Source organism: Rhinopithecus roxellana, chromosome 6 (assembly GCF_007565055.1).
Source record: "Rhinopithecus roxellana isolate Shanxi Qingling chromosome 6, ASM756505v1, whole genome shotgun sequence".
Classification (NCBI taxonomy): Eukaryota; Metazoa; Chordata; class Mammalia; order Primates; family Cercopithecidae; genus Rhinopithecus; species Rhinopithecus roxellana.
The window spans coordinates 125,105,103-125,117,181 of NC_044554.1; the positions used below are offsets into that span (position 1 = coordinate 125,105,103).

A 12,079-nucleotide genomic window follows, 5' to 3' on the forward strand; every position below is an offset into this window, starting at 1 on the left:
CAATCCATGTTTTATTACTTATCAAATGTGTGACCTTGGACAAATCATTTCACTTTTCAAGGCTTCCATTTTATCATCTATGGATTTATAAAAATAATACTTGCTTTTCTCATCTTAAGTGGTTTCAGTGATTGCTTATGATAACAGAACTTGATCTACAACATGCTATAAAAATGAGAGATTTTTGCTACAAAGTGGCCAAATTATCTTTTCCTTGACATTTGCTTTCTCCAGCTGCAGGCAGCAGAAAATGAGAAAGTGAGGTGGGAACTAGAAAAAACCCAACTCCAACAAAACATAGAAGAGAATAAGGAAAGAATGTTGAAGTTGGAAAGCTACTGGATTGAGGCCCAAACATTATGCCACACAGTGAATGAACATCTCAAAGAGACTCAAAGCCAGTATCAGGCCTTGGAAAAGAAATACAACAAGGCAAAGAAGTTGATCAAGGATTTTCAACAAAAGTAAGCAACTTCTAATGACTAAAGAATAGTTATGTTTGGCCGGGCGTGGTGGCTCAAGCCTGTAATCCCAGCACTTTGGGAGGCAGACACGGGCGGATCACGAGGTCAGGAGATGGAGACCATCCTGGCTAATATGGTGAAACCCCGTCTCTACTAAAAAATACAAAAAACTAGCCGGGCGTGGTGACGGGCGCCTGTAGTCCCAGCTACTCGGGAGGCTGAGGCAGGAGAATGGCATAAACCCGGGAGGCGGAGCTTGCAGTGAGCTGAGATCCGGCAACTGCACTCCAGCCTGGGTGACAGAGCGAGACTGTCTCAAAAGAAAAAAAAGAATAGTTATGTTTGTCTAAAGAAGGTTCATGTCCAATAATTTTGTAATATCTAGTGGAATAGAAAAGATTACCTCAGAGATATCTTTCCTATCCAGGAGCACAGTTACAGCGTAAATACACATTAAGTTTTGGAAGTCACTTCTATTACTTTTTCATGAGATTATGTTTTGTATATTTTACAGTTTTTGGCTACCAGGCCTCTTGGCTGTTTTTGATAATTGTTGTTAGTAACTGTTAAAACATCTGAATTTCTTTATTCTTTTTGAAACACCTCTGTGATTTAGAAGCGAGAAGCCCAGCTGAAAGTCATACAGAATGACTGACTATTGGATGTGGAGCACGCAAGCCGCAGCTGGGGCCTGAGTCAGGCTGCTCCTCTATTCTTAGATCAGTAGCTACAGAATTTCCCACTACAGACAGCGCACATATCGACTAGCAAGGCCCCCTGCCCTGCCCTCTGCATTTCTCAGCTGTTTAGAGAATCAGGAGGGCTTCAGTTCACTGCAGGGAGAGAGACCATTACCACATTCTGTTTTTGATTTTCAGCAGCTGTTTCTGAGCTACTGCTCCTTTGCTTCCATCTCTTGGATCTCGATGTAATGTCACGGAGACTGACCACGGAGATTTTTACTAGATTTTTTTCATCAGTTACTTCTGGCTAGTTAGAACAAATAAGTAGTGCCAATACCTTTTCTAGCTTTCCATGCCAAGCCTCAGAAGCTAAGCATATATGTAAGATTCACCATATTTCTATTATTTCCTATTATGGAAAGGATGTTTTTCATATTTAAAAGGGATTGCTATCAAAAATTTCTTGATAAAAGGGGAGTAATTATTCTCTGTGACTATAAATTCAGTACATCACTGTTTTAACTTTTTGCCAAACTCTTTTTCATGAAATAATTTTACAGTAAATTTTGCTAAATTTGCATATTCTATTCCAGGTTTTCAAAATGGAGTTATTTCTCTTCTCCCCCTATTATCCTTAGGTCTATAAGTGAGTGCCCCTCTTGATGTTTCTCACCCACCCAGGCCCTCTTCACTGTTATTCATAGAAATCTTATAGTTATCTTTTTTGAACTCTTATCTAGTTACATCAGTTTACTATACTATGCTTATGACATTGGAAAAATGGAATTATTTCTACCTGACAAGTAATTATCTCCACTAAATTACCCAACGTGGATCATTAGTGCAGTCGTTCCTATCTAAATATGTATGGGTGTTCTAGAATCAGGAGCTACAAAAGAAAATTATAATAAGCTATAATAAGCAGAATCAAATCATTTTTCTTTGCCTTGTGACCCATTAAAGATATTTTGGTTTCTTTCATTACTATACATTTTCCTCTAACTGATTGAATGTTGTCCATTTAAATAACTGTTCAGTTGCTTATCCTACTATGCAGTTTATTGTTTCAGATAAGAACTTTCATTTACTGAGTGTATGATATAATCAGAACTATTATTTTCTTCTTAAGAGAGCTTGATTTCATCAAAAGACAGGAAGCAGAAAGAAAGAAAATAGAAGATTTGGAAAAAGCTCATCTTGTGGAAGTGCAAGGCCTGCAAGTGCGGGTAAGTTGTGTTCCCTAAGACACTAAATAATAAGATGGTTTTGCTGTACTTGGAGAGGAGTGCTGGTTTAGAGTTTTATGAATGGATTTGTTTTTCCTAGATTAGAGATTTGGAAGCTGAGGTATTCAGGCTACTGAAGCAAAATGGCACTCAAGTTAACAATAATAACAACATCTTTGAGAGAAGAACATCTCTTGGTGAAGTCTGTAAAGGGGATACCATGGAGAATTTGGATGTCAAGCAAACATCTTGCCAAGATGGCCTAAGTCAAGGTTTGTTTAACCCAACCACAAAAATCATTTTTCATAACTTTGTAATTGGCCTTTTATTTTTCTTTTTCTGGCCCAGAGATTTAAAAGTTGGAAATACCTTCCTTCTATGGGAAAGAAGAAAAGTCTTATCAAAATAGGAGCCAATCATTTTAGCTCTTGTCTTATCAAAAAATAAGTACTTTAATATGTAGAATTAATAAATCCCAGCTAAAAACAAGCTAAATACTATTTTAAAATCATCATAAAATTGACAGATTTAATAAACTGCCTTATAAATTGTATAGTTCATCCTATCTAGGATGAACTACACTACTTATGTGTTAATGAATAAGGTTTAGAATTTTTTTTTTTTTTTTTTTTTTTGAGAGTCTCACTCTGTCATCCAGGCTGGAGTACAGTGGTGCAATCTCAGCTCACCGCAACCTTCGCCTGCCAGGTTCAGGCGATTCTCATGCCTCAGCCTCCCCAGTAGCTATGATTATAGGCATGTGCCACCACGCTCGGCCCATTTTTGTATTTTTAGTAGAGGTGGGCTTTTGCCTTGTTGGCCAGGCTGGTCTCGAACTCCTGACCTCAGGTGATCCACCTGCCTTGGCTTCCCAGAGTGCTAGGATTACAAGCATGAGCTGCCGTGCCCAGCCAAGCTTTAGAATGTTTGAGTCACTAGAATAAAGTGACTTTATTTTTCATAATATCAGAAGGCAGACTGCTGCTTTCAGCACTTGAGATTCATGTAGTTAACGAAGTCCATATAGTTTTGTGCTTTTACCATGGTGTACTCATGTGTACTTAGGTCTTTGTGCTTTTACCATGGTGTACTCATGTGTACTTAGGTCTTTCATGTCAAAGATGAAATAAGACACTGGAGGCATTTTGTATTATACATGATTATAAATGATTATCTTCATTCATACACCAACCATAAATAAATTACTTATGTTCTTACACACACACCATTCTTATTCTTATATTGTACGTGTATGAACATGAATGACTTTTAATATCTGTGGTGTATTTGCAAATTAGAAAACATAATAATTATGAAGATAAATACATAGGAATGTGTGGCTTCATCTTTTTAAATATATACATAGTAGTCCCTGGAAAATGAAAATAAAAGAATGTAGTGCAGCAGGGTTGTCATGACAGGACCAGCAACTCAGAGGCAACACTTTGATGTGCAGTAAAACCCTGTTATAATGGGCTTTTTAGATTTTTCATGATCTTTCTCACATATTAAAATGTCTCCAGTGAGGTTTTCCTGATAAGCAAGTGTTTATATCCTATCATGAACTTTTAGAACTAAACTCTTAGCCATTAAAAATGGAAAGTATTAGAAATCTTCATTTAAAATTAAAATGATATCTAGAGATTTGAATCCATTCACTGGGTTTATATCCTTCTAATGGGTTTTCCCTAAACAGGATGTAATTTATAAATAGTGCCTCTTAGGCAGCTGAAAGAGGAGGATTTAGCATTAGCGTTACCACTAAGTGAGGAGCTGTGTGACTTCAGGAAGAGTATTTAGCTTCTCTGGGTTGATATTACTGTGTATATTATTTTAAAAGTAGTATTTCTTTCTTCACCACTTTATGACCTGTTTTGAGACTATATGATTTAGTCTTTGAAGCCAAAAAAGTAATTTATTCGAACTCTTACGGAATTATAATTTTTATACCTGGAACACTATAAGATTGATATCTAAAGAAAAACATCAGGAATCAAACCAAATTTTTTACTTTTTTGAATATTTTAACTTTTAAAAAATTATAGTTTATATATAATAAATACATATTCCTGCTGTGGCATACACAAAATATGAGCAGTGTCTAGTAGCTTTTCATTTCTATTCATTTCTTTCAGTTTAGACATCTGTATCTTGTCAAACATATAATTAATGGTATTTATTAAATTATATGACTACAGAAGATCAACACACTATACTATTAACATGCCGATTTGGATCAAAACCTTACATTTCTTCTGAACCCTTTTTCCATTCTACAGCCTCCATTTTGCCACATAATTGTCAGTTTCCCTAGCAACACTGTCAGTTCACAGTGAGATGTGGAGACTACTAATTCTTACTGAAACCAATCCATGCTTGTGCAGTAGAGGTAGAATCAGTCGTCTCAGATATTAGTAGCATATGTATCAAGTGCTCTTCCAGTTTTGCTGTGAGGACAGTCAGTGATAAATCTCTTTGAATTTCAATTGCTTGATCACATAAACTAAAATGGCTTGGTCAGTAGCTGGATAGGAATGCTCTGGAAAGCACTTTTCTAAATTGATCCTTTGCTTCTGTTGCTAGGGAACGCTGAAATACTAGAGGTTTAGAAAGAAAAGTAAGGCTGCAGACCTAACATAGGCCATTCCACGTTTAAAAATCCACCACCACCGTTTTGTACCAGGAGAGTGATAGCACTTCCAGTAGTTCCCAAGGTTCCTGCTAATGAGATGCAAGTGTCATGATCCCAACTTTCTACCGACTGTCCAATTCTGTTTGCTTTTCAGGCACTGGAGTGGTAGGATGAGTGGTTTAGCATGTTTTTAGGCATTGAGGTAGCTCATGAAGCAAAAGAATAATCAAGTGTAGATCAATGAAAACGGTCAGAATGAAATAGTAAAAGGAAGGGAAGGCAGGCAAAGGAGGAAGGAAGGAAGAGCCTCTGAGCAGCCGTTTCTTCATGTGTACTCATGCTCATCCAAAATGATGTGACTCTCAATATTGAATTACAGATTTTTGAGGAGTAAAAGCTTTTTCCAAACCATACAGAAATTCAGCACAAATTTAAAATTATGTTTGACCACCATTTGTATGTTTATCTCTAAAACCTAAGCCAACTCAAGTATTATTAAAATTTTGATAACAATCATCAATACAAATTTGTTAATATAATCTAACATTTTTTTTCTTATCATGATTACAGAAAGCCGATGTAACAAATTTTTTTCCAAGAGCCATAACAGACCCCAAATCCATTCTAGTTTATACCAGTATGCTGGTCAAGTATTTTCCTTGTGCTCCAGGAGAGGAAAAATTATAATTATGCCCTGCTGCTCTTTCATGCTTGTCATTTCTTAGTGCCTAAATAATGCCAGGATTAGGATAAAAACAGGGAATAGGTATGTTAGAGTGATCTTGGTAGGCTAAAAGCTTGTACTATTAGTTTTATTGGATTTTCTAGAAAAGTCACAGAAGCAACACATTCTGAGCTTCTAGAAATTCCAGGATCCTTATGTTGATACCGTTTGCAGCTTCAAATATTTTGTAGGCTGGTTTGCTAAAGGATTATGCATATCCCACAGAGATACTGAAAGAAAGACTAGAGCCGGTAGGTGGAAGTTACCTATGAAGGCATATTCTGACTATTCTATCATGAGAGATCAGGAGTAAGTATGATATCATTTAAAAAATTATTTTGAACACTGAAAACCTGCTTCCAGGAAGGCTTTAGGTGGCACACTGACTTGTAAGAGAAAGAGTGGCTACTAGGCAGAAAGAAAGTACTAGGTCCTGCTGATTATACTGCAAGGTATATGATTTGTGGGATCAAGGATGAAAGAGGAAAAGTTTGGTAGAAGACAAATAAATAAAATTTAAGGCACTGTGTAAGCATCTCAAAAGATGAGAGGGAGTTCAAAGAAGAGAAAATTGAATAACATTAGCATAATTTTTTTCTGATTCATAGTCTTTATGTTAAAAAGGTAGAGCTATTTGAAATGGCATAGTGTGTTCTTGGAGTGAAAGTGGGCTTTGACTGCAGAAGGGTTTGTACATAATTTTGTAAGGATTGGGAACCATTCACAGTCTTGAGGCATAACAGGAACTTAGTCACTTGCAGGTCTGTAAATGTAACTCAAGGATTTCTGTGAAGTTTGAATATTGCTACCAAGTGCTGCTTCATTTCCTTCTCACACCTACCTACTCAGTCAGTGGACTACCAGTTAGGTAATACTGCATGTTATCTTCCCAAAAGTGTGAACAAGGAGGGTTATATAAAGCAATTTATACTTTGTTCTCTTAGTTGCTTACTCTTCCTTAGCTCTAATAAAAACTGAGCAAGAAGAAAATATTTAAATTACAAGATTATAGGAAGGATTATAAAAGATTATAGGAAAGTTATAATCTTTCCTATAAGCTCATAGGAAAGTCTAGACTTTCATAATAGATTGTGTCTGAAATTAATTACTCAGTCTTGGATTTTTTTAAAAATAGGAATATTTCTTAGGTACTTCCCAGCTAATTTTAAACTATCCTAGAGGAAGGAGCATAAGGATATGAAAATAATCCCTTTTATTTCCTCTCCTCTCTCTTACTCTTTTTCCACAAAATGGTTTGACTGTTGCAGTAAGACCCCAGATACCCCAAAAGTAGATCCCCAAGGTGGTAGTCTGCACGTGTATCCTAAACTCAACTTCCCTGATCCCAGACCCAGAAATTGTAGACATGTGAGTGGAACTCTTGAGTCAGCTTACATATTGAATCCAGCCAATTCTGTGGTCATCAGGCCTCATCTACTTGGTATTTGCTTCTTGTGACCCAGTTGTTAGAGAATCTTATTTCTCTGTATTTACTCACTTCTCTGAAATTTACTCAGATTTAATAAATAGGGTCTTTATCAGGAAGAACAAGAGAAAATACACTGCCATTAAGAGTATCTGTCTTTTCCACTACCCATGTGTTTTAAAATTCTCATAATTCATTTATTCATGTACTGTTTAGAAGTAATTTGGAGAGACACCTTATGTGACAGGATAGAGGAACTGAAAGTGGTAAGATGAGAGAGAAGAATGAATGGAACCAGAAATGATGCTGCAACAAAATAGATCACAATTACACTTTTTATAAGGTTGGACCCTCAATTTGGCTCTAGGCTTTCTAATTACCAGAAGGAAAAGGAAACCCTTGTCAATTATATTATTCATAGTATTTATAAGATAAAAACAAACTGCTAAAGGAAAACACAATTACCGGTAACAAGTAAAATAATGCATGATTTGTGGCAAATGGTGTTGTTGATATTGATAATATCCTTAAAGGAGATCCACTAATGATTTTATTAAGATATTTTCTGTTTTGGTACCAGTACCATGCTGTTTTGGTGACTGTAGCCTTGTAGTATAGTTTGAAGTCAGGTAGCGTGACGCCTCCAGCTTTGTCCTTTTGACTTAGGATTGTCTTGGGAATGCGGGCCCTTTTTTGGTTCCATATGAACTTTAAAGCAGTTTTTTCCAATTCTGTGAAGAAACTCATTGGTAGCTTGATGGGGATGGCATTGAATCTATAAATAACCTTGGGGAGTATGGCCATTTTCACGATATTGATTCTTCCTATCCATGAGCATGGTATGTTCTTCCATTTGTTTGTGTCCTCTTTGATTTCACTGAGCAGTCGTTTGTAGTTCTTCTTGAAGAGATCCTTTACATCCCTTGTAAGCTGGATTCCTAGGTATTTTATTCTCTTTGAAGCAATTGTGAATGGAAGTTCATTCCTGATTTGGCTCTCTGCTTGTCTGTTACTGGTGTATAAGAATGCTTGTGATTTTTGCACATTAATTTTGTATCCTGAGACTTTGCTGAAGTTGCTTATCAGCTTAAGGAGATTTTGGGCTGAGACGATGGGGTTTTCTAAATATACAATCATGTCATCTGCAAACAGGGACAATTTGACTTCTTCTTTTCCTAACTGGATACCCTTGATTTCTTTCTCTTGCCTGATTGCCCTAGCCAGAACTTCCAACACTATGTTGAATAGGAGTGGTGAGAGAGGGCATCCCTGTCTTGTGCCAGTTTTCAAAGGGAATTTTTCCAGTTTTTGCCCATTCAGTATGATATTAGCTGTGGGTTTGTCATAAATAGCTCTTATTATTTTGAGGTACGTTCCATCAATACCGAATTTATTGAGCGTTTTTAGCATGAAAGGCTGTTGAATTTTGTCAAAAGCCTTTTCTGCATCTATTGAGACAATCATGTGGTTCTTGTCTTTGGTTCTGTTTATATGCTGGATTACGTTTATTGATTTGCGAATGTTGAACCAGCCTTGCATCCCAGGGATGAAGCCCACTTGATCATGGTGGATAAGCTTTTTGATGTGCTGCTGAATCCGGTTTGCCAGTATTTTATTGAGAATTTTTGCATCAATGTTCATCAGGGATATTCAAAACAGAGATATAGATCAATGGAACAGAACAGAGTCCTCAGAAATAATACCGCACATCTACAGCCATCTGATCTTTGACAAACCTGAGAGAAACAAGAAATGGGGAAAGGATTCCCTATTTAATAAATGGTGCTGGGAAAATTGGCTAGCCATAAGTAGAAAGCTGAAACTGGACCCTTTCCTTACCCCTTATACGAAGATTAATTCAAGATGGATTAGAGACTTAAATGTTAGACCTAATACCATAAAAACCCTAGAAGAAAATCTAGGTAGTACCATTCAGGACATAGGCATGGGCAAGGACTTCATGTCTAAAACACCAAAAGCAACGGCAGCAAAAGCCAAAATTGACAAATGGGATCTAATTAAACTAAAGAGCTTTTGCACAGCAAAAGAAACTATCATCAGAGTGAACAGGCAACCTACAGAATGGGAGAAAATTTTTGCAACCTACTCATCTGACAAAGGGCTAATATCCAGAATCTACAAAGAACTCAAACAAATATACAAGAAAAAAACAAACAACCCCATCAAAAAGTGGGGAAAGGATATGAACAGACATTTCTCAAAAGAAGATATTCATACAGCCAACAGACACATGAAAAAATGTTCATCATCACTCGCCATCAGGGAAATGCAAATCAAAACCACAATGAGATACCATCTCACACCAGTTAGAATGGCAATCATTAAGAAGTCAGGAAACAACAGGTGTTGGAGAGGATGTGGAGAAATAGGAACACTTTTACACTGTTGGTGGGATTGTAAACTAGTTCAACCATTATGGAAAACAGTATGGCAATTCCTCAAGGATCTAGAACTAGATGTACCATATGACCCAGCCATCCCACTACTGGGTATATACCCAAAGGATCATAAATTATTCTACTACAAAGACACATGTACACGTATGTTTATTGCGGCACTATTCACAATAGCAAAGACTTGGAATCAACCCAAATGTCCATCTGTGACAGACTGGATTAAGAAAATGTGGCACATATACACCATGGAATACTATGCAGCCATAAAAAAGGATGAGTTTGCATCCTTTGTAGGGACATGGATGCAGCTGGAAACCATCATTCTTAGCAAACTATCACAAGAACAGAAAACCAAACACCGCATGTTCTCACTCATAGGTGGGAACTGAACAATGAGATCACTTGGACTCGGGAAGGGGAACATCACGCACTGGGGCCTATCATGGGGAGGGGGGAGGGGGGAGGAGGGAGGGATTGCATTGGGGAGTTATACAAGATATAAATGATGAATTGATGGGTGCTGACGAGTTGATGGGTGCAGCACACCAACATGGCATAAGTATACATATGTAACAAACCTGCACGTTATACACATGTACCCTAGAACTTAAAGTATAATTAAAAAAAAAAAAAAAAAATGGGCAACTGGCACCGGGCAACCCTCAGGTCTGCTCTGTCTGTGGAGTAGCCATTCTTTTGTTCCCTTACTTTCTTAATAAACTTGCTTTTACTTTATTCTAAAAAAAAAAAAAAAAAAAAAAAAAAAAAAAAAGATATTTTCACATAGTGACCCTCAGTGTTGGCTAATGTCATCATACAAATATACAAAATATACAAAATAGTGTTCAGTAAAAGGAATTAAGCTACTGAGGAGCAGAGACAGAGAGAGAGAGAGAGAGAGAGAGAAGGAAAGGGAAGGGAAAGGGAAAGAGAAAGAAAGGACTGTCATGTATGTCAAGTCATTTTTTTTTTTTTTTTGATAGAAAGTTTTGTTTCCCAGGCTGGAGTGCAGTGGTGTGATCTCAGCTCACTGCAACCTCTGCCTCCCAGGTTCCAGTGATTCTCTTGCCTCAGCCTCCCAAGTAGTTGGGATTACAGGCATCAGCCACCATGCCCCGCTAATTTTGTGTTTTGTATTTTTGGTAGAGATGGGGTTTCACCATGTTGGCCAGGCTGGTCTCGAACTCCTGACCTCAGGTGATCCACTTGCCTTGGCCTCCCAAAGTGTTGGGATTATAGGCGTGAGCCACCCGTGCCTTGCCCCAGTTTTTTAATTATATTTTCAAAACTTCTAGAATATATTACTGAAAGAGATGTGTAAAAATTTCACATTGTGATTGTGGATTTACCTATTTCTTCTGGCTATGTCAGTTTTTGCTTTATGTGTTTTAAGGTGATGTTAATAGATATATTCAATTTAGAATTGTTCAGTCTTTCTCATAGATTGTCCTTTGATCATTAGGAAGTATTCCTCTTTATTCCTAGTATTTCACCTTACTATATACTTTATCCAGTATTTAGAGAGCTGTATCAACTATCTTTTGATTAGTGTTTGTATTGCATATCTTTTTTTATCCTTTTGCTTTCAACCTTTCTATATCTCTTGTAAACAGTATGTAATTGTTGTTTTTTTATTACAGTCTATCTCTATTTTTTAAATGCACTTTAAAAGTTGCTATTTATTTACTAATATGTAGAGTTTAAATCTAACATCTTACTATTTGTTTCCTATTTGTTCTTTTGTGTTTTCTTGCCTTCTTTAGGATTAATCAAGTGTTTTCTTCTTATTTCATTTTTCTCTATATTAGCTTTTATTCTTCTTTTAGTAGATACCTACAGATATAATTTATCAATTCTAATTGATAAATTATAATATTTGCAGGAGAGGCCAGGTGCGGTGGCTCATGCCTGTAATGCCAGCACTTTGGGAGGCCAAGGTGGGTGGATCACTTGAGGTCAGGTGTTTGAGACCAGCCTGGCCAACATGGTGAGACACCGTCTGTACTAAAAATACAAAAATTAGCCAGGTTTGGTGGCAGTGCCTGTAATCTCAGCTGCTCAAGAGGCTGAAGTAGGAGAATCGCTTGAACCCAGGAGACTGAGGTTTCAGTGAGCCGAGATCAGGCCACTGCACTCCAGCCTGGGCGACAGAGTAAGACTCTGTCTCCAAAAAAAAAAAATAAACAAAAGAAAAAAAGATATTTACAGGAGAGTACAAGCTGAGTATTCATTAAGATATCTCCCATTAACGTGTTATAGTTCTTAAATTAGCTTTTTATAAATATTGAAGGGCAATGAGCTACAGGTTATACTCCCTGGAAAATGCCTTGAATATGGTTTTTTGTTTTTGTTTTTCTTTTTTGTAATTAGTGGAGTGCAGATTTGTATATCTTAACAAACAATTTAATTGGAAATGGAGTTAATACATTTTTATGAGATTTAAGCTGTTTACATAGTTGTGTTCTGGAACAGTGAGTTGTTTCTAAAATGTGTATGGATGAATTGCT

At 36.8% G+C, this 12,079-nt stretch overlaps 1 protein-coding gene across 4 annotated transcripts in view; it reads left to right on the top strand.

Annotated features, from left to right (window-relative positions):
- PPP1R9A (protein phosphatase 1 regulatory subunit 9A) overlaps positions 1-12,079 on the top strand; it is a 390,175-nt gene that overhangs the window by 344,133 nt on the left and 33,963 nt on the right. For all 4 annotated transcript variants that reach the window (XM_030933321.1, XM_030933317.1, XM_030933320.1 and 1 more), the window contains 3 exons: positions 235-464; positions 2,277-2,373; positions 2,474-2,645. In XM_030933321.1, coding sequence (XP_030789181.1) covers positions 235-464; positions 2,277-2,373; positions 2,474-2,645 — 499 coding nt within the window. The remainder of the gene's footprint in view (positions 1-234; positions 465-2,276; positions 2,374-2,473; positions 2,646-12,079) is intronic.